The sequence below is a fragment of the Lepidochelys kempii genome, chromosome 5 (genome assembly GCF_965140265.1).
Source record: "Lepidochelys kempii isolate rLepKem1 chromosome 5, rLepKem1.hap2, whole genome shotgun sequence".
Classification (NCBI taxonomy): Eukaryota; Metazoa; Chordata; order Testudines; family Cheloniidae; genus Lepidochelys; species Lepidochelys kempii.
The window spans coordinates 49870301-49896009 of record NC_133260.1 but is presented as its reverse complement, the minus strand read 5'-3'; the positions used below and the strand labels follow the sequence as shown (position 1 = coordinate 49896009).

Sequence of the window (25709 nt, the reverse complement as noted above, 5' to 3'; positions counted from 1 at the left end):
ACTTTTTTCAGAGCAGCTGCTGCAAAGTGGTTGTTACAGAAGTATTTTGCAAGTTCAACAACATTAGCCTTTATTTCTGGAACACTGAAGTCTTTGGCTAGGAGGTGCCGCAAATGAGCACTGCAACCGTATGTTATTAGCTTGAGACTCTCTTCACTCTCTTCTAAATAATTTCTTCTCATCTTGGATACATTTGCAGCATTGTCTGTGACCAAGCTGCGTACTAGACATTTGAATTTTTTTTCCACAGTTTGTTGTAGCTTTTACTGCTGCTACTTGTAAGTATTCTACTGTGTGTGCATTTCCTGATGTATCAATTGTTTCTGTAAGGAAGACATTCCCTCCTTCTGTTGTCACACAAGCACATACAACCGGATCATTGTGGACACTGCTCCACCCATCAAGACCCAGGTTAACAATTTCACCCTCTAGACCTTTTGCACGCTGCTCAATTTCTCTTTCATACACTTTATCCAGCAATTTGCCTGCGACATCTGCTCTGTTGGGTAGACTGTATCCTGGTCTTAATGACTGAACCATGTTAATGAAGTGTGGGTTCTCAATCATACGGAAAGGAGAGTTTGTTGCATTAACAAAATGGGCAATTTTTTCATCAATTACCTCTTTTTGTAATCTGCTGGTTCTTATCACAAACTTATCTATGGTGGTTTCTGGATGATGGCGATTTTTTTTCTTCTTTTTGCTACAGGTGATATACTGTGGCTATGTGACAAACATGATGTGACTGAAACATTGTCATTGGCAGATAATTCTGAAACTATAGAAAATGATGGTGATCTTGAAGGTGGATAGTCTTCAGAATCCTGTATGTTGAGGATGGATTCTCCTAAACAAAATAAGTCAATTATTTAATTATTATTACCATACTGCTCATCTAGTATAATTCATTGCATTCACTAACACTCTGTACTACTTCAAAGGTGAAATTGTAAAAGGAAGATCTGCCTATTTCAGCTATTTATTTTTTATCACAAGTGCATCTAAAATGACAGTACCATAGAGTAACAACTATATTTTTTGCTCAAACATAAGAATTCAAGAATAGCCTAAAAGGAAGACAAGTAGTCCTTAAGAAAGAAGCATGAAATAAAAATGTTTACCAACCTGAAGATCCTGCATGTTCAGACATGTTCCTTTCATCATTTACAATGCAGCTTCCTCCTGAGAAGGAATACTTCTCATGATATTGTTTCATTCGGACAGCCAGACCTTGCATTTCTTTGTTGCACTGTTTGCATTTTGCACACATGCCTGTCTTACCCACAGGTAGAGGAACTTCATTAAAATATTCCCAAACTGGGTCTCTTTTATGGCCTGCTGCCATTATATGTTTTCCTTTCTAGTGGAGAATGGTATGGTAGATCTCAAATCAATGAAGGCTACACTTAGAAAGACCTCAAGACTTCTGGAAGATGCTGCTCAAACAGTTTCACTTTTGTTTCTACTGCCTGTCCCTCCCTTCTCCCTTGATCTATTCTGCCCCCAACAATCTTCTATTCATTGAACTTTTTGAAACTTTGCACTTTTAGAGCGAGGTAAGGGATTGACTCTGTACACAAATTTGCAGAGGGACTATTTAATAGGGTTGAGGTCTGTTATTTCTCACCTCTCTATATTTATTTATTTATTTATTTATATGTTTAAACATATTTTTGATGTTAACAAGTATGTTATCTCTGGAGACATAAATCCACAGTTTGAGAACTGCAAAACTAAGCAGCTCTGATCATAGAATATCAGGGTTGGAAGGGACCTTAGGAGATCATTTAGTCCAACCCCCTGCTCAAAGCAGGACCAATCCCCAATTTTTGCCCCAGATCCCTCAATGCCCCCCCCCCCCAAGGATTGAACTCACAACCCTGGGTTTAACAGGCCAAAGCTCAAACCACTTGAGCTATCCCTCCCCCCATCGTATCTTCGAGACCAGACTGAGCACTGAGTCCCATTGCGTAGATAGAAAGATTAACCTAAATAATCTATACAGGAGCCCTTGGGACCCCGTAAGATTGGGTCCCTAATTCTTGAACTATTGGAACTCATTTCCAAAACTTTTCTTAAACATTACATGACTATATTGTCTCATACTATAGCATTAGAATTTATAATCCCTATTCCATGATGAGATATCTTTGAGCTATAATATATCTTTATCTTTAGATAGGTTTTTTCCCCCTCACAAATGTGATTTAAATTAAAAAAATCCATTTTTTTTTTAATCATTGATTTTTATCCACCCTGCTCTCCCCTGTTACTCAACTACTTCCACCCCACCCTACCAATTTTGTCTTAACAGTTTTTGGCCTGAACATTTTCATGGTTGCTCTCAAGCCAAAGAAGAACGTTGAGAGCAAACTTTTTTGCATACACATGGACCTGGTGGCATCTGATCTGATGAAAATGCTGTCAGGCACACAATCAGCTATGGGCATAATTCTTTTTAAAATACTCTTTTGGTGGGACTCTTAAGTAGTAGAGCTTAATCATGCAATGTTTTTACCATTAAAGTTTGGTGGTAGCATAAGTGAAATTAGTCCTCCTCTGGATTTTGCTGCATAGAATCTGGTTCTTTGATCTGCAAAGCCACAACAGACTGTTCTGAATGTTCCTTCTTTTGTGGTACTGAAAAAATTAAGAAAATATGTACAAACTCCATTTTTAAATGTATGTGTTTCAACTTAATCATGTAACAGCAAAATTAGTGCAGGAGAAGGAGGCACTGTGTCGGAGTAGTCAAAACAAATTTATGGGCTCTTTAAGAGGTTTTAAATTAGAATTATTTTTTTCATTTCAAATTGTTTCCTTTTGTCCTAACTTCACTTTATTTTCTATTTTGTGCTGGAAAAAAATAGATGGAAATGAATAAAGTATTATTTTATTGAAGGTTTCTCCCTAATTCCACTGTCCCACTACTATAATTGATAATATAATCTGCTTCAACAGAAAAATAGTTAGACACAGCATAGTCTGAAAAGCTAGTTAGCCATTTTTGTTATTGGTGAAGCTTGTGAGGCCCTATACTCAACTTGATGGCGCTTCTCCGTTTGGATGTAATACAATTACTTTAGAATACCACATCCAATCAATTAAAAAAAAGTCAGGAAATATTCTAGGCATCACTGGGCAGAACTCTATTAATTTTGGGGGGGAAATCCGAAAACCAGAAGGGGTGAAATGGGGGACATATTGAGCCCCTGGCATCTGTTAGCAGAGCCACATGTAAGGGGACTGTTGCCCCCTTACTAACATTCAGTGGGGGTGTTTTAGTTGCTAGCTCCCAGTACTAAAAAGGGGGAAGGGTCGATGGGGAATCAGGACCCTGAGACTGACAGCCCCCAGGAACAATGGGGAGAGGCCAATGCTCCAGGTTAGCCTGAATGACAGGGCAAGCAGGCTAATCAGGGAGTCAGGAGGCCAGGGAGGTCCTGTCCTCTGTGTGAGCTGGAATTGCTTGTGTCAGACAGAGTGGGGCTGAGCTAAAGAGAAAGCAGGGGCCTAAGCTAAGCTGGGGAGCAGAACTGTGCCAGATCCAGAAAGATCAGAAAAGCAGCCCAGAGAGAGCAGACCCTGTCCTGGGAGCAGAGCTGCAGCCCCAAAGCCCAGAGAGAGCAGACTTGCTCTGGGAGGAGAGCTGCAGCAACCAGAGCCAGTGGGGCCATAAAAGCAGCCCAGGAAGCAGGTCAGTGCCGGGAGCAGAGTCACAGAAGCAGCCTGCAGAGCAGACCTGTCCTGGGAGCAGAGCTGTAGCAACCAGAGGCAGATGGGCTAAAGAAGCAGCCCAGGGAGCTGGAGGCAGAGCAGCAGCAGCAGTGCAGAGACAGAGTGGTGCAGCTGGGGCTGGAGCAGTCTGGAGCTGGGTGCGGTGAGCAGCTGGGGAGAGCGATGGGGACCCTGGGCAGCAGGCCCAGCACAGGGAGACGCCCCAGCCAAGAGGCTCTGCAGGCCAGGCTTGGATCATAACCCCGACAGGGTGGGGGCAACACTGGGAAGAAGGTCCCTACCACTTAGAGCCTGAGAGTGTGTGGCCACCACCAGAGCAAGTGTCCAACCCACAGCATCCCTGCAGCAAAGCCAGGGCCTGAGAAGGCGGCCTGGGACTTACAAGGAACAGACTGTGAACTGCCCAGACATTCCAGAGACACTGTTTGTGATGTTCCCTGCCACAGAGCGGGGTGATGTGTTTCCTTTAACCTTTCCCATTTTTCCTTATTCTTTTTAAAATTAATTGTTGATTAAATAACTTGCATTTGCTTTAACATGTATGTAATGGTCAGTGTGTCAGGGAAGTGCCCAGTGCAGAGAGAGTACCCCGGAGTGGGGAGACCCTAGCTCCTGTCCTAGGTGACCACAGCAGGATTGGGGTCGAGCCCCCCCAGGAATCCTGGGCCCAGCCTTGTTGGGGTTACGAGGACTCTGCCAGACAGGAGAGTGGAAGGGGAGTCCTCAGGGGCAGGGAAGCCACTGGGTAAAGGAAGTGGAAGCGAGGACTCAGATCCTTTCGCTAGCCCACTTCACTGGGGTAGTGCAGAAGCCAGGAAAGTTCCCCACAAGAGCAGGACTATTCCCCCGCTTACACACAGTTGCAAGCACCCATGTAATTGTCTATAGATCAAACTAATTGATGGCACCCATTAACATCTTCCAGCATAACAGTATCGCCGTTCATCCTCCCAATAGGGTTTAACATGTTGACACCCTGCATGATTTATCATTCAGACAGAAAAAAGAGAAATAATAATAGAGGCTGTTGTAATAACTGGACCTACAACTTTACCCTAATTGTGAGCTCAACTGTAAAAAGTAAGTGAAAGTTCATAAGATGTCACAATAAATTATGACAACAAATGTTGACAGGGGGGTGGGGGGTACAAAAGGGAGCCAGACAGACTAGTGAATTAATCTAAATGAAAAGGCATACTGATATAATTCAGACTGTTATTATCATGCTTGGTAAACAAGAAAAGCTTGGAATCAGAAAGGAGTGAACCAAAATTGATGTGTCACAAACTAAACCTAGTGGGTGGACAAAACAATGAAGGAATGGGCTATTCTGCTCTTTTGCGGGTCCCTAAAAAAAGACTTTAGGGAGAAAAATTGGCTAATGGAGCAAGGTTCACCATCGTGGCTATAACCCACTATGTCCTGGGACCAGGGCCGGATTAATGCAAGCGCTTTAGGGGCTGCAGCCCAGGGCCTCGGGCTAAGTGGGGCCCTGCAGGGCCTCGGCCCAATGTTTCTTTTCATCCAGCAAGTCTCCGCAGCACAGGCCTGACACTGGTCCCCGAGCCTTGATGCCCTCCCTGGGGCCAGAGCCATAAGTGCCAGCTTGCTGATGTGCCCCTGCGGCCCCTAGGCGAGGGACATTCAGGGAATCTCTGCACACTGCCCCCGCCCCCCTAGTGCCTGCTCTGCAGCTCCCATTGGCTGGGTACCGAGGCCAATGGGAGCTACAGGGGCGGTGCCTGCAGGCATGGACAGCGTGCACTGTGCAGAGTGGCCTGGCCCCTCTGCCTGGGGGCTGGTCATGCTGGTCACCTTGGGGAGCAGAGCAGCGTGGAGCCAGGGCATGCAGGGATCCTGCCTTAGCCCTGCTGTACTGTCGACCAGGAGCCACCCGAGGTAAGCGCCTCCCGGCCGGACCTGCACCCCATACCCCCTCCTGCACCCCTACTCCAGCCCGGAGCCCCCTTCTGCACCAAAACTCCCTCCCAGATCCTGCACCCCCTCCCAGCCCTGAGCCCCTTCCTGCACCCAAACTCCCACCCAGAGCCCGAACCTCCTGCTGCACCCACTCCCGCACCCCAATCCCCTGCCTGAGCTCATTCCCCCACTCCAAACCCCCGGGGACCCCACAAAATCTAATAGCCTCGAGCCCACAGGAGAGTTAATCTGGCCCCCTTTGTCATCCTGAGAGGTCTGACCTAACCAGGCCAGAGAGGAGGATCCAGATACGGTTCCCAGCTGGAGTCTCCCAGAATCAGCATAGATCTCCCAGTGACTAATGAAAGCAACCTGGGAGATTTTAATAGGATATTTTAAGAAAATGACATTACATCATGTTGGGGAAAAAAATCTCCAGGAATAGCTTCTGTCAGAGTTGGGAACCCAGATGACATTGCCACTTCTACCAATTCCAGCTGAGTCCCAAACACAATTTGGGGTGGAACAGGATTGGATTTAACAGCCCATCTCTATTAATTTCTTCTCTTTTCCCCAAGAGGACAATTACTACCATCTTTAATACTACCTATGAAACTGTAGGTCAAGTTCATTGCACACACCATTTGCTTGCATTCCTCTGTCCCCCAACCCCACCCCCTTGTTTTTCTTTCTGAAAAGTCTCTTCAGATAAAGAGCAAGGCATGTTGCTAAAATGGAAGCTTTATTTAATACTTTATAGATCAGATGCTTTAGCTGTTTTGCCTTCTTGTTAACTTTTCATCAAAAGATAAAGAAAGGGTTTTGAATGGTATGTTTGCTGTAGTACTAAGCAGGCTGAGGTCTCTGTAGCCAAACCTGAATTTTGTCCAACACAGTTTAATTTTGGACAGTGACTGGATTATGTTAACACTTTTAGCCCATATATTCCATCTAAACTAATATAACAGGGCACACAAAGCCCTTGCCATGGGGAATGAGGGAGTCGGAGATCCTGGGAAGAGGGGGAGTATGCATACCCCTGGCCATGAGTCGAGGAGGGAGTGGGAGACAGAGCCCCTATTAGGAGGGGGGAGGGGGAGTGGGAGTAACAAGGAATCCCTGAAATAAAAGGGGATGGGAGGGTGGCACACAGGGAACTTGTAGGGAGGAACAGAGGAATGCAAGCAATGGTGTGTGAAATGAACTTGACCTACGGAAGCAACACAATGTGTGACACTGCTGACCTCTTCCCCTTCCCCCAGAATATTTAGTAACATAAGGAAAAGACTTTTAAAGTATGTTTTGCTTGGTGTTCTTTTGGTTAAGTTTAGAACATTTCAGTTACTTTAGACTTAGCCCAGATTATTGGCTCTGTTAGGGCCACTTTGCACTTGTCCACTGATGTACAGTCATATAGCTTATCATGAGATGATCACCCCGGGATAGGGCTATCTTCAGTGGGCATAAAGCCAACATAAGCTTCTAGGCCAAATCTCCCTACAACAGACTCAGGGAGTATGTCTAGGAAAAGGGACAGTGCCGGGCTGCTGGCAGGCAGCACAATTTGGAGTAGTTATACCGTGGGACCAGTGTGGTTTCATAGCCCATATAAGATGAGAGGAGCGCAAAAGTGGCTTAAAGCCACTTCTTGCAACTCTCTTGGACTTGCACTGTGGGCTCCTCAGTCAGCACTGACGATTCGGACCTGAGCCTTATAAAATTATTTCATTTGTAAAATTTACATTGTTATGAGTGTTTGAGGGAGGGGAGAGAAGAGAGAGTCGGTTATTTGGCGGGTTGGGGGCGGGAGATTTTTTGTGGAGGAAAGTTATTCTACATTGTAATTGCATCTGATACTCCTTCCTATATGGGTTTGGTTTGGTTTTAACTAAAATTAGCTGCTCATATTTAAGGCTGATGCTTTCAAAAGTGTATCAGAGAATGGATTGCTGGAAATTATTTCTGTGTTGAAACTGCTGGGAGATGTTATTAGTTTGCCTGGACTTCCGTAATTATTTTGATCCCTGTCCTTCTTCATTGCCATTCACTGGAATCAATTTCTGGTTTTTACTTTGCCTGGTAATATCTTTGTGTATTGCTCAACTAGTTCTAATAACCTATTTCAGTGAGGAAACCACGTTCTTTAGAGTGTTTGCAATGTGTGTGTGGTGCAGTCTTCTTTCATTATGCCAAAGGTTTTCACGAAGGTTTGGGGCTTTTTACCTGTGTTAGTTTCTGAAAGTACTGTAGTTTTAAGTTATTGAAGGTAAAAAGTTCTTCCCAAGACCTAGCAAATCGGTACCGAACTTCTCCAGTACAAGCCCTGCCATTCTTTGGCTAATTCATACTAAGAAAATGTTTGCAAATAATCTTTCCTTCATAATCTTTACCTTTTTTAATTAACTATTCTTCATACAATTACATTTTAAAGGATTTCTGAATCTTGATGTGTAGAAACCAAACCCCTACTATGACCTATAAGAATCTTAGTTCTAAACACCACCATTATAGGGTACGGCAGGACTCTTGGACAAAATTGTGAAACAACATATGGTGCAGCTATCAATAGCAGTTTTACTGGGGAAGGGCAGATTAGCAGAATCAAGGAAGATCATTAATAAAAATGAATCCAATTTGTATTACTCCAGCAATGTAATGGTCAGCTTCACCAATACTTAGGTTGTACTAAAGCTACTCCTAACTAAGGGATCAAGGTCTTCAGTTTATAGTTCTGTCAAAATGCCTTCTAATTTCCCTTCCTGTAAAGCTTTTCCCAAGTCCATTGCTATCCATAGGGAAGTCTCAAGCATTCCACATAGCCAAGGATCCTGTTGGTGGCAAACAGTTGCTCAGACTGTTCTTAATAAAGAGGTAGAGCACACTCAGAATCATGAAGAAATACTTAACAGACTTTGAAATGACTGTCTACAAATTAACTGGCCAGTGTAATTAACAGCAGCTAGCTGGATTTTTCTATTTCTTCTGGTATCTCAAGACAGCTGCTGGACTTTGTTCCTCCCTGCAATAAGCTACAGAAACAGCCCCTTCTCTCTTGAAGTTGCCTTACTTTGGAAACATTCGAAGTCTGCAGTCCCTTTGCTTTTCTTTGGTTGTATGCTTATCCCGTATTTTACCTTGCCTCTGTCCTGTATTGCTCTAATTCTCATTATTTGTCAGCCCACAATAAGTAATCTGGTTACTTTGTATCTATTTTTTAATTCCCTCAGAAATGTGGTATTACTCTTAAAAGTAGCTGTGTAAAAATGGCAAGTTAGTCAATAGACTTGCTCCCTGTTGTTGTCAGTTGTGTTTTCATATTCTACTGAAAAATATTAATTTACTCTGGGTTGTGTGTTTTTGTTTGTTTTAGCCCTGTAGGGGTAATACAGCAAATGGAGAGTGAGACGGACTTTGTTTTGGCTCTTTTATGTTCAACAGTGTTCTTTCAATTGAAAAGTATTTATTGTTGATTCATGAACAAGAAAGATCCAGCTTGACTTTCAGTTTCCAAATTGTCTGAAGGGCTGACAGTTAGAAAAGACATTTTTTAAATTATTTATAAACTGAGCAAATTCGTTTCTCACTGATTTTTGAATCAATAATCACGCAACCTCAGCATGCTGTCTCTACAAACTCACTTTTCAGATCAGAAAAAAAGGTTACTCACCTTCTCGTAACTGTTGTTCTTTGAGATGTGTTCACGTCCATTCCAATTAGGTGTGTACGCGCTGCGTGCATGTCAACCAGGAGATTTTTCCCTGAGCAGCGTTCGGAGGGTGGGCCTGGGTGTCCAATATAGGGCCCTGCCAACCCCCCAACCCCTCAGTTCCTCCTTGCCCACTGCTCTGACAGAGGGGTAGGAGGGTGGGTATTGGAATGGACATGAACAACACATCTCGAAGAACAGCAGTTAAGAGAAGGTGAGTAACTGGTTTTTCTTCTTCAAGTGCTTGTTCAGGTCCATTCCAATCAGGTGTCTCACAAGCCAAAGTTCAGGAGGTAGGGTTGGAGCTGTCTACTGATTGGAGCACAGCTCATCCAAGGCTGCGTCCTCTCTGGCCTGTCGAGTGATCGCATAGTGCATTGTGAAAGTGTGTATAGAGGACCACATTGCTGCCCTGCAGATTTCCTGTGTGGGGACTTGTGCCAGGAATGCTGCTGAAGAGGCCTGAGCCTGGTGGAGTGCACGGCGGTCGGCGGAGCGGGCACCTTCGCCAAGTCATAACACTCAAGAATTCATGATACGATCCACGACAAGATACGTTGCGATGAGACAGGGAGGCCTTTCATTGTATCTGCCACTGCTATGAATAACTGGACAGACTTTTGGAACAGCTTCATTCTCTCAATATAGAAGGCTAGTGCCCTGCAGACATTCAGTGAGTGAAGCCTCTGCTCCCTGCCGCTGGAGTGCAGCTTAGGGTAGAACACTGGGAGGAAGGTGTCCTGGTTGATGTGAAACTGGGAGACAACCTTAGGGAGAAAAGCCGGGTGAGGTCTGAGCTGAACCTTGTCCTTATGGAATACAGTGTAAGGGGGCTCTGATGTAAGAGCCCTGAGCTCCAACACTTTCCTACCTGAGGTTATCGCCACCAGAAACGCCACCTTGTATGAGAGAGAAAGCAGGGAGCATGTCACCAGTGGCTCAAATGTTGGACCCATAAGTCTGGAAAGGACTAGATTAAGGTCCCAAGTCAGGATAGGCTGTCGTTCTTGTGGGCGCAGTCTGTCGAGACCTTTAAAGAAACGGCTGACCATTGGATTCATGAAGACTGAGTAGCCGTCTGCACCTGGATGGAAGGCGGAAATGGCGGCCAAGTGAACCCTTATTGATGACAGGGACAGTGCCTGCTGCTTAAGATGGAGGAGGTAGTCCAGTATAAATGGCACCAAGGTGAACGTCGGAGACTGATGGTGCTGCTCCGACCAGATGGAGTACTAGCTCCACTTGGCAAGGTATGTTGCCCTTCTGGAGGGCTTTCTACTGCCAAGGAGAACTTGCCTGACTTGATCAGAGCTGGACATGGAGCTTCAACGCTGTGAGGTGGAGTGACTCAAGGTTTGGGTGCCGGAGGCAGCCGTGATCCTGCATGATTAGGTAGGGTGATCAGAGTTGCCACGGACATTTCCAAGAGCGATGTGAACCAGTGCTGGCGTGGCCAGGCTAGAGCTATCAATATCACAAGGGCTCGGTCCCTGTTGATCTTGAGGAGCACCTTGTGAACGAGAGGGATGGGCAGGAATGCATATAGGAGATGGCCTCTCCATGGAAGTAGGAACGGATCCACGATCAAGCCTGGGCTGTGATTCAGGAACAAGCAGAATAGCTGACACTTCCTGTTGCGTTGTGTGGCAAACAGGTCTATTTGGGGAAAGCCCTATTGTTGGAAGATTGATCTTGCCTATGTCCGGCCAGAGGGACCACTCGTGGCCATGAAAAGAGTGGCTGAGACTGTCCACCAGTTTGTTCTGTATCCCAGGGAGATATGATGCTTGCAGGTGTATTGAGTGCGCTACATAGAAGTCCCACAGCATGAGGACTTCCTGACATAGGGGAGAGGAGGGTGCACTCCTGTTTGTTGATATAAAACATCACCATGGTGTTGTCCGTGAGGACGGATACACATCTGCCTGATATATGGACTCTGAAAGCCTGGCATGCCACTCTCAGTTCTCTCAGTTCACATGCATCCGACGAAGTGGGTATTCACCCACAAAAGCTAATGCTCCAAAACGTCTGTTAGTCTATAAGGTGCCACAGGACTCTTTGCCGCTTTCTCAGTTCTCTGACATTGATATGCAGAGTGAGATCTGCCTGAGACCAGAGACCTTGCGTCCTGAGGTCTCCCAAATGTGCCCCCCATCCGAGATATGACTCATCTGTCTCTAATGAGAGGGATGGCTGGGGGCCGGTGAAGGAGACTACTGCACATACTACCTGTGGGTCAAGCAACCACAGGAGGGAGTCTAGTATTGGATGCTGTCCAAAGCATCCTGAGCTGGTCGATATACTGACGCTAGCCATGACTGGAGCGGGCGAAGCCTGAGTCTGGCATGCTGTACTATGTAGGTACAAGCGGCCATATGCCCCAAAAGTTTCAGGCAGTTCCTTGCTGTAGTGGTGGGGAACTGCCTGAGGCCCCGTATTTGTCACCCAGTGACTGAAATCTGGCTTCTGGGAGGTATAACCTGGCTTGAGTTGAGTCTAACATTGCCCTTATAAACTCTATCCTCTGCACCAGGGACAGTGTTGATTTGGCCTTGTTTAGAAGGAAACCCAGTTCAATGAATGTCCTTCTTATGAAGCTGACCTGCTATTCCACTTGAGGTCTGGAGTGGCCTTTGATCAGCCAGTCGTCGAGGTATGGGAACACCTCTACCTCTTGCTTGTGTAGGAACGCCGCAATGACTATCATGCACTTGGTAAACACCCAAGGTGCTGCTGACAGGCCAAATGAGAGGACAGTAAACTGATAGTGGCTGTTGTTCACCACAAACCTGAGGTATCTTCTATGGGGTGGAATTACCGCTTTCTGAAAGTCCGCATCCTTCAAATCGAGGGCGGCATACCAGTTTCCTGGATCCAATGATGGGATAATGGAGGCCAAAGAGACCATGCGGAACCTGAGTTTCTTGATGAACTTTGTTGAGTTTCCACAGGTCCAAGATGGGCCTGAGACCACCCTTGGCTCTTCTACCAAGAGTAGAAGCCCTTGTCCCTTTGCTCCTGAGGAACCTCTTCCACTGCCCCTACCGAGAGGAGTGAGTGCACTTCCTGTATAAGAAGTTGCTCATTAGAGGGATCCCGGAAGAGGGATGGTGAAGGTGGGTGGAAAGGCCCAGAATTCGATGGCATATCCCCTCTCTCCTATGCAGAGCACCCAGCGGTCCGAGGTGATACAGGACCATGCACAGTAGAAAGGGGATAGTTGGGACAAAAAGCTAAGAGAGGTTGGATCCAGCTGCAGTACTGGTGCACCGTCCTCAACCGCACTTTCAAAAGGGTGGTCTGGGGCCAGGCACTGGCTTGGGCTGGCGTGAGCCCTGGCCTGAGGAGGGGTGTTGCCTCCTTCTGCAACTCTTGTTCCTCCTACAAGGAGTGTCCTGGCAGTTCTGAGGCTGGTAGAACCTAGAGGGAGCTTGTGGCCAGAAGTGCCTATGTTGGGTGGCCAGTGTATGGAGCCCAAAGATCTAAGGGTGGCCCTGGAGTCTTTTAGACTATGGAGTCTTTTATCCATCTTATCGGCGAAAAGGGCCGAACCCTCAAAGGGGAGGTCCTGGATTGTTTGTTGGACCTCATGGGGCAGACCAGAGACTTGCAACCAGGAACCTCTCCTCATTACAACCCCCATTGCCATACTACATGAGGCTGCATCTGCTGCATCCAATGCCACCTGCAGGAAAGCTCGGGAGACCAGTTTTCCCTCTTTCACCACTGCCTCCCTGTTTTTAGGGGAGGGTCCCCGGAAGCCCTGGCGCTCTTGCTTATTGGCCACATCAACCATGAGGGAGTCGGGGGGTGGGTGGGTGTATAAGTGTTTGTATCCCTTAAAAAGGACAAAGTACCACCTCTCATTCCTCTTGGCTGTAGGGACCAGAGATGCAGGGGTCTGCCATAGGGTTTTTGTTGTCTCTGAAATCATCCTTATTAAGGGCAAGGTGATGTGGGAGGGACCAGAGGGTGCGAGAATGTCGATGTCTGGGTTGGATTCCTCCATGACCTCCTCCACCTGTATGCCCAGGTTCTGGGCAGCATGACATAGGAGCTGCTGGAGGACCCTGATATCCTCCAGGGCTGGGGCCGTCACCGTCCCTGCCACCACTTCATCTGGGGAGGATGAGGAGGAGAGGCCTAGCAGCAGGCCCTGCTCACCCCTCAGCGCCCCATGGGTCTCGCGGCATGCGGTATTCCAGAGCTTGTGGTGCCAGGGCTCCTGGGGGCCGAAAAATCGGTGCCGAAGCAGACAGCACCGAAGATGTTGATTCCGGCGGTGCCAATATCCTTGATGCCAGTGGTACTAATGCTGCAGCTGCCAGCAGTGCCGCTGATTGGCAGGTCGGCACCAGAGCTGTAGGTGACAACAGCAGTGTTGGTGGCGCTTCTATCGGTGGTGGTGCTGTCAGTGGACCCAATGGTGCCTGCGGGGAGGAAGGAGGACACCGATGCTGACCTGGACCTTGGGTACTGGACCTGTCCCTGGCACTGGTGATACACCCAGGGTGTCCAAAAGGGCCACTGCATAGATGGTTGCCACTGCGGAGACCATGGTACCGGGTAGGGCGGGTGGTCATGGTGGGATCTGGACCTCCTGGTCCTATCTGACCGATAGGATTCCGATTCCGAGGTCTTTGAGTAGGAGGACCACGGAGGAGCAGTACTCTGGGCCTCTGGAAAGCAGTGCCAAGAGGTCGGGGACTAGTGCAGCTCCTCCGTATGGGTGGGCCATGCCAGAGAGAAGTGCACTGGAGATAGGGATCAGCACGCCATCATTGCTGGGTTTATCCCTTAATTGGACTTCGGGCCATGCAGTCATCGGTGACTTGTCTCTCCTCTGCTGGGAGGACGGCGAGTGAGGCATATAAGGTCCCTGGGTGCCTCAAATGCCTCAGGAGTCAAGGGGAGATGGAGGTGATGACCTTGGCAGTCCAGGGACCGTTGAGGGTTCAGCTCGACTGAACCCCAGATGGGGCAGGAGTCGACGAGATCCTGGAAGGCTGGAGAGACAAAGCTGCCTGGCTCAAGGTGTGCTTTGATGCCTCAGGTCCCTTGGTCTTTAAAGGGGGAGAGCGACCCCTATCTGGCCTTTTCTTCCTTTGTGGCACTGAGCACGGTGCCACACTGCAGAGGGTTTCTTATGTGCGGCGCCATGGCGGTGCCAGGAGTCCTTAGAGTCCTTGCTCCACACCAGCTTGCGCACTGTCGGTGCCAGAGCACTTCGGACTGACATGGAAGTGCTCGGCGTGAGCTCTGCAGATCCCAGGTCAGAATGTGGTCAAAGTGCTGCTTCCATTAGGAGGATCTTGAGTCTTTTGGTCCCTGTCTTTTAAGGGTCCTAGGGCAAAAACCCTTGCAGATCCTGCACTTGTCCTTTTGGTGCCTCTCCCCAAGGCACCGTAGACAAGAAGAGTGTGGGTCACTCTTCAGCATAAACTTGCCACAGTCCTCGCAGAGTTTGAACACTGGAGACCAGGGCATACCCCAGAACTGGGGGGAAATGTTATCGTGACTCTTGGGGGGCCCCCCCCAACTACCTACTAACTGTAACTAATAACTAATGAACTATTTACAACTATTTAAGAAAGAAAAGTGAAGAGGACACTGTCAAACGTGCTTGCAAAGCAAGAGCAACAGTTGGTCCAGCTAGCCATCACTGGTGGTGGGAAGGAACTGAGGGGGTGAGGGGTTGGCAGGGCTCTATATTGGGTGCCATAAAGGCATGACTCCAGGGGGCGCCCAGGCCGACCCTATGGACGATGCTAAAGGAAAAGTCCTAGCTCCTTCAGTTATATTGGGACAGGAAATACTTTTAGGGAAAAGAGCTGACATGTCTGTCAGCTGGCTGAAGGAGGAGCAACAAATCCACATGCTTTAAGTAGGTAATACATTTGAAGCTTTATTGGTAAATGTCCTCTATCCCTCAAAAATTGTCCTCTATCCCCAGCAAAATTCCCTCCAATCAGAGCTCTCTTCTAGCAAGCGGGGAAGGACCACCCCTGCATTCCGTCCCAATTCTTTCTCTTGAATGATAGCTCCAATCCTCAGTGTGATGTTCAGCTCCCTAGTTGCCCACAAAGGCCGGACTTTCTCCCAACCCTCCCTTCTCATTATGTCTCCCTTTCTTATACCGATGACTTTCTAAGTGTGTCTCATCAGCCCCTACCTCAGGGGCTTCTGCAGGTTGGAGGGAAACTTGGTGATTTTTTTCTTTTAAGGTACATCCCTCACAGAGTGACCTCATTTTGAACTAGAATTGGATAAATATTATTAATTGTTCCCTTAATAATAATCTTTTATTTACTGAGCTATTACAATTGCTTTGGGTATAAATATTAAGTCAGTGATCTCCCTTTATCTGTCTTATAACCCATGTCTATTTCCATGAAGCTTTTATTCTAAAATGAAATTGTTTGGGGATATACTGGCTTTAAACCATTGGATAGGCTGAGTAATAAGTGCAGAAGAAAAGTACACAATGTAGTTACCTACATAGTCTCTCATTTCAGTTTATATATTTGTGTTCACAGGTCTGCAGCAGTTTTCTTCCTCTCTGAACACTATCAGGAGATGATATATTTCTCCTTTGCATGAAGAGACGTTTTTGTAATGTGTGCAGTTGCTGTTTCCAGACCTGGTGGGGAAGGAAATAATGGACATCATAGGAAGTTTTTTTTCCTTTTTGTTTTTGGAGTTGCATTGCTATGCACTGGATTTCTGCTTTCAGTCTTTATTTTACAGACTTGCCCATCTGGAACCTTCAGTGATTGCAACAGGGCCCTTAAGATTGCTGGGCCTGTGGTGGTGGTTGTTGGATTAGTTTGTGTCTTACTGGCACAATCAAGAGCTAGGCTGTACCTAAGTCAGAGACAGATGCAAGGTGAGCAGGTGTACAGCCTCATTTTTTGTCAAGGGAACTGTCAGGTTGCCCAGTTTCTTATCTTTGGGTTTTTGTTTTTAACTAGTGGAGTGCTAATTAGTTTCCTGGGCATTTGGGTTCCTGGATGTAGCCCAGGAAGGCACAGCCTACAGTATAATCAAACCAGCACTTCTGATGTTGAACTCTCAGGCTGTGGATTTCTGCCTCTTCAAATCATGGGTCCTTTGATTGTGCTTATTGGATTGAGTTTCTTCGTAATAGCTCATATTAAAAAGAAAACCAATTTAAATCTCAGCCAAGAATCCTCTGAAAATGGAGAACAGCCTCAGAGTCCAGAATCATTTCAAGTTACAGCAGGTATGTAAATGATTTGCATATACTTTAAATTTGAAAGCTAGTTTTACTGACCTGTACGCTAGTTCCTATTTTGTGTGTGTGGTTTAACATACCAAATGAGAAACATGTTGCCTTTTACATCTGAAACATTCAAATTGTAGTTAATTCAGTCTTCTTTCTTCAGGGGCAAACTGCCTTTTGACTTACAAAAAACCTCCAAAGGCAAATGTGGAAGAAATCACACTATCTGGCATAAGTAATTCCAATCCTACTTCCTTTTCCAGAGAATGGAATAGGCATTGTAAATTGTAGGTGTCATGGCTTTTTTTATTACTATATTGAAAATGCAGTTTAGCTTTGAATTCTGGCCTGTTACCTTGTCCCCTGAAATAGGACTGCAATGATTCAGATGCAGAGGGTACTGCTTGTACTGTTTGTGTCACCATTTTAATTCTGGATGAATACGGTTTGTAAGTTTTAAACTACATTTTTAGTGGTCAGAAGGAATGGGTGACAAATTAACCACTATGCTGCTCAACTGCTACCTGATTGATCAGAACTGAAGTCCATTGCACACAAAATCCTGCCTTCGTCATCCTGACATAAGGACTATTTAACCTGATGCTTAATATGAAAAAGTGAAGGTTTGAGAGGCTGACACCAGATATCGGGGTAGAAGTTGTAGAGTTGAGTGAGAGAGTTGTAGAAGAATTGCAATTTAAGAAAATAGTCTTTGAAGGGGAGAAAGCAAAACTAGTACACACACTCTTGTATGTGGAGAGTTCTAAGAAAAGTAAAATATACAAACACTGTAGGATCAAGCATAGACTTAAAATGTGGATTGCTGCAGGATCATGGTGCGCAAGTCTATTGGTTCCATGACTTTACCAGAATCATTGTATTTGGCAACACATGCCCTGCTCAACTTCAGTATTAATTTGCTTTATGAACTGTCTTTGCAAGATGCTCCTTGAGTGTGTGTTTAGTAAGCCAACAATCACTTCCTCTCCTACAACCTGTTTGAAAAGATCTAAATTCTGTTGTCTTCCTTAAGTGCACTACTTTCAGAATAAGCTGACAAAACAAACATATGAGGAGCACCCTGTGTGCAAAGCAAGTTCATGTAATAACATCAATGTTAATGTTGGGTAGGCAGGTGTTGCCTAAACACTATGATTTTTGGGGAGGTGATGGATGGATCAAAAGATTGAAACACCTTGCAAGAACAGAGGTTGAGTTTTACATAGAAAACTTAAGAGGCAAAGACACAAAAAGTGGAGTGGGCAGAGGGGAAGTAGTTGTTGCAGCTGTTTAATTAAGAGAACTAGCTGACTGTTGGCTGTCCATTAAAAACACTAAAACCCCCACAAAATGCAAAGTTCTGAAAAAGAGAGACCATACTCATTGTCCAACTTCATAACATTATCACTAATTAGTGTTCAGATTAAGCACTGCATAATTACAGTTTAGTATATAACGTGTACTGCTTTCTTATAATATGAATTCTATTAGTATTGTGCCTTCAACTATGAAAATGTTATCTAAAATGCCTTTATTAGTTATGCAACTATAGGTACACTGGTTTGATTGTTCTGAAATTGTAACTATCAGAAATCACCATTTGTGCCGACAGTTATAAAATCATTTCATTTAATAATGGCATGTTGCTCCTTAACAGGCAATCAAGTTGCAAGATATAGTAATGGTATAAGTGCAGTTATTACCTCTTTGTATAAATAAGCACTTAAGAACATATAAATCTTAGAAAGCAAGGAACTTCCTGATAATTTGTTAACAGAGGAAATACAGCACATTTGAAGAAAAAATTAAACCAATATGAATTGTTAAGCAGAGCATTGAACATTTTTATTTATAGCATCGTTACAGGTATGCACAGTACTTTATAAAACCAACATTTTAGGCAGGCACGGAGAACTAGGCACATGCGTACTATAGTGATGAGCATGGTATAAAATCTCAGATAGAAAGTGTGCTAATAGCTCTTGCTCTGTATTTAGAGAACACACGTGAGCCTGTCTGCTCGTAGGTTCTGCAGTCAACAGTAAAGGGATTTGTGTCCTTTAGCGAGATGGAACTTTTTTTTATGGCTGCTTTTTTTTTTAGTAAGATGAATCTCTTACATTGTAAAAATCCTCCCAGAATGTGTACATAACATTGTCCTCTACACCAAGGAATGTCAGAACATTTAAAGTATGCATGAACATGGTGCCTGTATCTGTAAAGAAGATAAGCACATATACTATACTACACTAGTATGAATATCTCTTAGGTTACAATGAGGATCAGGAAATGAGTTGAATTTTCATGTCACTAATTAATTTTTTTCTCTTTAGGTGATGCTGTAATGACATTCCCACCCCTCCCACCACCTTATTTTGCTGACTCTCTATCACCACATGTAACTCATAAGCCACTTGCCACAGAGCTGCCTATGAGTGAAAATCCTCCCTCGTACGACAGTATTGTAAATAATGGGTAAGATAGTCTTCATGTTTATTTTCTAGAATCTGCGATGTTTAACTCATGGGTTGAAGTGTAGCTAGGAAAACACTCTCTTAACCATCATTGATTTTATGTCTGACATCTACAAAATTTTCTAGTAACTCCCTGAATTTCTTCCTTCTGATATTTTACCTTAATTTTAAAATATTCTTACCTTGATTGCAGCAAGGGACTTGGATGCCTGTGTTCTATTTTTGACTTGCTGACTTGTGTGAACTTGAACAATCCAGAGACCTTTCTCTGCTTCCGTTTCCCTGGCTGTCAAATGAGAATACTACTATTTATTTAACTACTTCAAAGGCTTTTGGGAGGCTTAATTAAAAGTTGTAAGTCAGCTTTCATCTGAGGATCTCAGAGTACAAAGTATTGTCATTTCAGTAATTGGGGTTTTAGAACTTATAACTATTATAAGGAAGGGGAAAGTAGGGCCATAGTAGATTATGAAAAGGCAGAGGGGCAAAGGAACAAAGGAGAAGAGATGAGAAAATCTCTCCCATTCCCAAGTGGCAATTCTGCTCTATGCAGTGTTGTCAGGGGAATATAAAAAGACCTCTTCTTTAGGAAATGCGGAAAGGCCATACTAGTAAACCATGCCATCTGTATAACAAACAGATGTGTATTTGTGGTGAACCAATTTAAAAAAAAAAAAGGCAGCTTAAAGACCGGCTTCACCCACACTGCGTGTGCATGTGTAAAACTCAAGTATGATTTGGCTCAGTGTATAAATGAGATTGGAATGTACTAATGTGTAATGTTTTACAGGGCACAACTTGAACACGTTCAAGGAATGGTTTCTGTTAGAGAGTACGAACCGCCGTATGCAATTCCTGGGAGCAGTTCATCTTCAGACATCTTACCTACTCTGCATCATTCATCTGAATTACCGCCAAGATATGAAGAAAAAGAAGCAACAGTAAATACTGAATATTCCTCTGGCTCCTCCATGGCTTAGCCTCTTCTGAGCCTTCCACACAAAGAACTGTGAACTAAAGTTCATTTTTCTATGGAATTGTACACTTCAATTTTGTTTTAAATTTATTTTTATAATAAAAATTGTAATGGTTGCATCTATAACCTTAAGACAACAAAACATAAATTACCAGTTTGGGTTTAGAGAAATATTATATAATCCTAGGTTTCCAGCGTTAGATGTTTGTGTCTTGTTATGGGTATAGTGTCTATTTTTAGCTTTCTTTTATAACAGAGAAACTAAGTAGGACACCAACTTTTTTCAGTGTATTTTGATCTACTCAGATCAATTTGTTTCAGGGCTATGGCAAAGAAACAATTAGAAAGTGGCTTTATAAATATTTGTTGTTCTCTGGAAAGTACTTGTACAATAAGTTTGCAAAATTCCCATTTATTTACTTAGCTTAGATATAGTCTGAACATATTAGCAGTGTCTCATTTTAGTCTGCCTGATAACAAATGCCATATAGTTTAATTTGGAACATTTATGTTCATAGAAGTAATCCCCACAAAAATCAGTTTTAGCCAGCAATTAAGAGCCCTAACTCAAAGCTGAGGATAGTTAATGCTCTAACACTTTTAACAGATTTCAGAGTAACAGCCATGTTAGTCTGTATTCGCAAAAAGAAAAGGAGTACTTGTGGCACCTTAGAGACTAACCAATTTATTTGAGCATAGAATCATAGAATATCAGGGTTGGAAGGGACCCCTGAAGGTCATCTAGTCCAACCCCCTGCTCGAAGCAGGACCAATTCCCAGTTAAATCATCCCAGCCAGGGCTTTGTCAAGCCTGACCTTAAAAACCTCTCAGGAAGGAGATTCTACCACCTCCCTAGGTAACGCATTCCAGTGTTTCACCACCCTCTTAGTGAAAAAGTTTTTCCTAATATCCAATCTAAACCTACCCCACTGCAACTTGAGACCATTACTCCTCGTTCTGTCATCTGCTACCATTGAGAACAGTCTAGAGCCATCCTCTTTGGAACCCCCTTTCAGGTAGTTGAAAGCAGCTATCAAATCCCCCCTCATTCTTCTCTTCTGCAGGCTAAACAATCCCAGCTCCCTCAGCCTCTCCTCATAAGTCATGTGTTCTAGACCCCTAATCATTTTTGTTGCCCTTCGCTGGACTCTCTCCAATTTATCCACATCCTTCTTGTAGTGTGGGGCCCAAAACTGGACACAGTACTCCAGATGAGGCCTCACCAATGTCGAATAGAGGGGAACGATCACGTCCCTCGATCTGCTCACTATGCCCCTACTTATACATCCCAAAATGCCATTGGCCTTCTTGGCAACAAGGGCACACTGCTGACTCATATCCAGCTTCTCGTCCACTGTCACCCCTAGGTCCTTTTCCGCAGAACTGCTGCCTAGCCATTCGGTCCCTAGCATGAGCTTTCGTGAGCTACAGCTCACTTCATCGGTTGCATCCAATGAAGTGAGCTGTAGCTCACGAAAGCTCATGCTCAAATAAATTGGTTAGTCTCTAAGGTGCCACAAGTACTCCTTTTCTTTTTACTTTTAACAGAGGAATGACTGTATAAGACTGTATATAAGAATAATAATATATAATTTATGTATATATATATAATAATGTATAATGACTGTATATAAGAAATACTAATATAAATCAGAGACTGATTTATAGCAGCAGGATCAATTTATTTTTGAGTTGGGCTCTCTTGTGTGGCTGAACTACATTTAAAAATCAGTATTTTCCAGGAGCAGAGATTTCTCATCTACAATTGCAAGAAAGGATCTCGTAGCTAGATTCTAAGATATGGAGACATACCTTTAACTGGCAAGTTCAGAGAGCAAGCGTGGCACAGCTATTAAGACTCCTTTGAAATGCACAGCTCCCTCTCCTCTTATTGACTTCAAAGTATCTTGCAAGAAAGCTCAGCACCTTGCATACAGGAATTTAAGTGCTAAATCCTGCAGGACTTTTTAATTCTCAGATTAAAACTTAATTTTAAAAGAAATTTGGAGCATAAGGCCTTATCTAAAAAGCAAGAGTCCTAGAATTTTATTTTAAGTCCAGCAAGGTGGTTTTTTAAATTTAGCTACATCTCATCCATTTCCTCCTTAATTTGCACACAAATTATGTTCCTGTGATACTAGGCCCTGATTCTGCCACCTTTGCACTGAATACCACCTTGCTCTGAGAGTAGGCTCTCTGAAATCAATGGGACTGATCATAGTTTAAGGATGGCAGAATTAGGCCCCTCCATGGGGTTTTTCTTGCTGAACTCCCAAATCTTCACCCACTGAAAATGAGAGCCTAATTGTATCATACTACAGGCCTCTGGATGAACTGAGTCAGAGGTATGTGGTGGTAGCCATTCTTAAATGATAATATTTTCGGTAGTCGTCTTACACATCACTTGGTTTTATTTTCTCCATAAGTACTTGTATTACAAAGGCTTACCTTAGAGCCACAGGACATATTCTGTCACTTCCTAAGTAGCAGGCATATGCATAGTCCCATTGATGTAAGTAACACAAATCACATAAGTGATACTCCACTTGAATAAAGATTATAGAATCTGCCCCACAATTAAGTACAGCATTAGCTGTACAAGTATAGATCTACAGATGTTGTAAATGAGCACATAGCTCTTAAATATCAATTAGCATACAGCCACAGGTAGTCCACAAATTACATTACAAGCTCATAGGTTATGCACATATGTATACGACATTAGCGTGGTGCCGGATATGTATCATAGTAAGTCTGTGCGCATATAAGTAGGTCAGCATGCATAAGTAACCATTCTTCTCCAAGTAGTGTCCCTATGGGTGCTCCATTCTAGGTGTGTTTGCAGCTCCTGTGCTCTTGATCAGAAATTTCATAGTGTCTGTTTGGCCCACGCATACGGGTTACTCAGTCTTGTACTCTGCATTGTTGCTATGTAGTGTTGTGCAGGCAAAGTGCCCTCAGTTCCTTCTCAACTGCCTTGGCCTGAGATGGAGCCTTCACAATTGTCTGTGTTGAATTTTACTTTAGCCGTGACCCCTCAGCTCTTACAGTAGTTTATTATAGTTGTTTCAAAAAAAAAATTGTCATATAGTTTCTTCCTTCCTGGGAGTTTTACACTCCTAGAAGGGCATGCCTGGCTCTGACAGGTTTCAAATGCTGCCCGTTGTTCCAGGAGACAATCGTGGTGAGTGACTGACACTTCTGGTGCATCTGTTGCCTTGGGGAATCTCAAAGGGAAACTTCAGTCTAGCATTAAAATCTAGAGCCAGAAAAAACACGGAGATCAAACTTTGACTCCTTAGATGGAGAGCTTGCTGATCCCAGACTTTGATCCAGGCCAGGAGACCCTACAGTTTGTCAGTCTCTGAATAAGTTGGCCACCTCTACTATCTCCAAGCCATACTCCTCAAGGGCATCTAAGAAGAAGGCCTAAGATTGCTGTCATAAGACTTCCAAAGACCATGCCCCGAGTTCTCCAAGCAGGGAATCTACCTCAAAGAAGATGAGGTCAACATTGACTCCAGCCACTTTGGCTCCCATCAGTCTCTGACACTGTATGCATGAGATTGCTGGTTCCTCAGTACCAAGGACAGTGTTAAATCTAGAGACTCCAAAATGTCAGGCTCTGATAGACCCTTGGTACTGTAAGGAGCAAGGCGGCAAAAAAGGCTCTACCCCTTCACACTCGCTATCGAAAAAGACCACTCTGGCTCAACTCCCCTTGGACCACTCAAGATTCACAGTACTATCAACTCCCTCAGCTACCATTATTTCAGCTCAGGTCATGGATACGGTACCGACAACACACTCAGTACTGCGGGAGTTTCATTTTCCGCAAGACTTGGCTGTGTCCAAGACACCTGACTCACAGTTCTTGGTACTGAAGCCCTCTAGATTCCCAGACATGCATCTGGTGTTGAGAATTGTACCTCAAGTTTCTTCTGCTGCTCCACCACTTCAGCATGACTTGGGAGAGGAGGATTCTGATGAAAATCTTGCTTTGGACGCTCTAATATCTGGCCATAGCACTCCAATCCATTCCCATAGAGGCGCTTTTCCAGACGTCTCTAAGGAAGTTGATCTCACTCATGACCGATGTAGCTACAGCCACCATCTTGCTGATATGAGCACCCATAGATGCCTCCACCTTTGCCATATGCGCCACCCCCTTGACCATATTGGGCCCCCTACGCGGCCTACTGTCAGCAATTCTCTAGGGCTGAGAGAGACAACTTTTATCATCCTCTCTCTCTAGGAAACAGAAACTTCAGGAAGAACCTCTGAGAAACAAGAAGATAGGGCTGATGAAGAGACCTCTGCATCAGTCAACATCTCTTCTTTATCCCAAGATGAAGCGATTATGCCACCTCCACCATCCTGGGCTTATGATTTTAAACAATTTTAGGACCTTATTAAGAGGGTCGCGGTTTCTTCACAGATCCCTCTTGAGAAAGTTAAAGAACCACATCATAAGTTGATTGACATCTTTCATACAGTTTTATCTGCCCGCATCACCCTGCCTGTTAACAAGGTCTTCCTGGACCTATAAAGCTTATCTGGCACAGCCTGGCCTCAATGCCACCCACATGCAAGAGACCAGACAAAAAATATTATGTTCCTTCTAATGACTCAGAATTTTTATTTTCTTATCCTTCTCCCAGCTCCTTGATGCTCGAGGAGGTTAATGAACATGAAGGGCAACACCATGCTAAATCTACACCCAATGATAAAGATCATAAGCACCTCAACTACGTGGTAGAAAGTCGTATTTGTCAGCTACTTTACAATTCAGAATTACCAACTACCAGGCTGAACTCCTTATTGAGCTTCTACCAGAAGAACACAGAAGGCAATTAGTGCAGAAGGCCAGCTGTTCACCAGAACATCTCTGCAGGCCTCTCTCAACGCTGCTGATACCGCCGAACATTTGATTTCTACATCAATAGTTATGAAGAGGGCCTCCTGGCTTCAGCTCTCAGGATTTCCAAAGAAGGTCCAGAATACTGTTGAAGACCTTCCTTTTGAGGGCACTAAACTATTCACTGACACTATAGACAAGTTTTTGCACATGTAAGCAGTCGAGGGCCACTTTACGTTCTCTGGAGAGCTATACGCACATCCAAAAGAGAAAAGTTAATAGGTCCCAGACATCAGAGATCCCACTCAATTCTCAGGTGCCCAGAGATCATATGAACCTCAATTCAAGAGACAGAGGTTCCAGAGAGAAAAAAACATCCACTTCCCAACCTCACAAACCTCTGCTTCAAAACACCAATTTTGATGGAGGGGTGGAGGTCCAGAGCTGCCGTCCCTTTTCATACCAACTGCAGCGTTTCACCTGCCTGCCTCCTTTCAGCAACTCTTTACCACTTCCAGCCTGCTTGCAAATCGCTTACTACAGACAAGTGGGTTTTGGAGATCATCTCCACAGGGTACTCCATCCACTTCGCTTTTGCCTGCCAACTCCCCTTCCCCATCCCTCTTCAGGGACCTCTCATAAGCACCTTTTTAAGACAGGAAACAAACTCTCTCCTACACTTAGGCACTATAGAACCGGTTCCCATGCAGCACAGAGGAGGGGTTTTATTCCAGGTACTTCCTGGTTCCAAAAAAAGAATGGCAGTTGAAGACCCATCCTAGATTTAAGG

General features: G+C 44.5%; 1 protein-coding gene across 4 annotated transcripts in view; it reads left to right on the top strand.

Moving 5' to 3' along the window:
- TMEM171 (transmembrane protein 171) overlaps positions 1-20186 on the top strand; it is a 33873-nt gene extending 13687 nt beyond the window's left edge. For 2 of the 4 annotated variants that reach the window (XM_073344295.1, XM_073344298.1), the window contains exons 2-4: positions 15904-16610; positions 18944-19085; positions 19875-20186. In XM_073344295.1, the coding sequence (XP_073200396.1) occupies positions 15983-16610; positions 18944-19085; positions 19875-20064 (960 nt within the window). In that variant the 5' untranslated portion in view covers positions 15904-15982 and the 3' untranslated portion in view covers positions 20065-20186. Of the gene's footprint in view, positions 1-316; positions 827-3046; positions 4819-15903; positions 16611-18943; positions 19086-19874 lie in introns of those variants that run through there. The other 2 variants (XM_073344296.1, XM_073344297.1) reach the window with 2 other exon arrangements.
- Positions 20187-25709: the final 5523 nt, after the last annotated feature.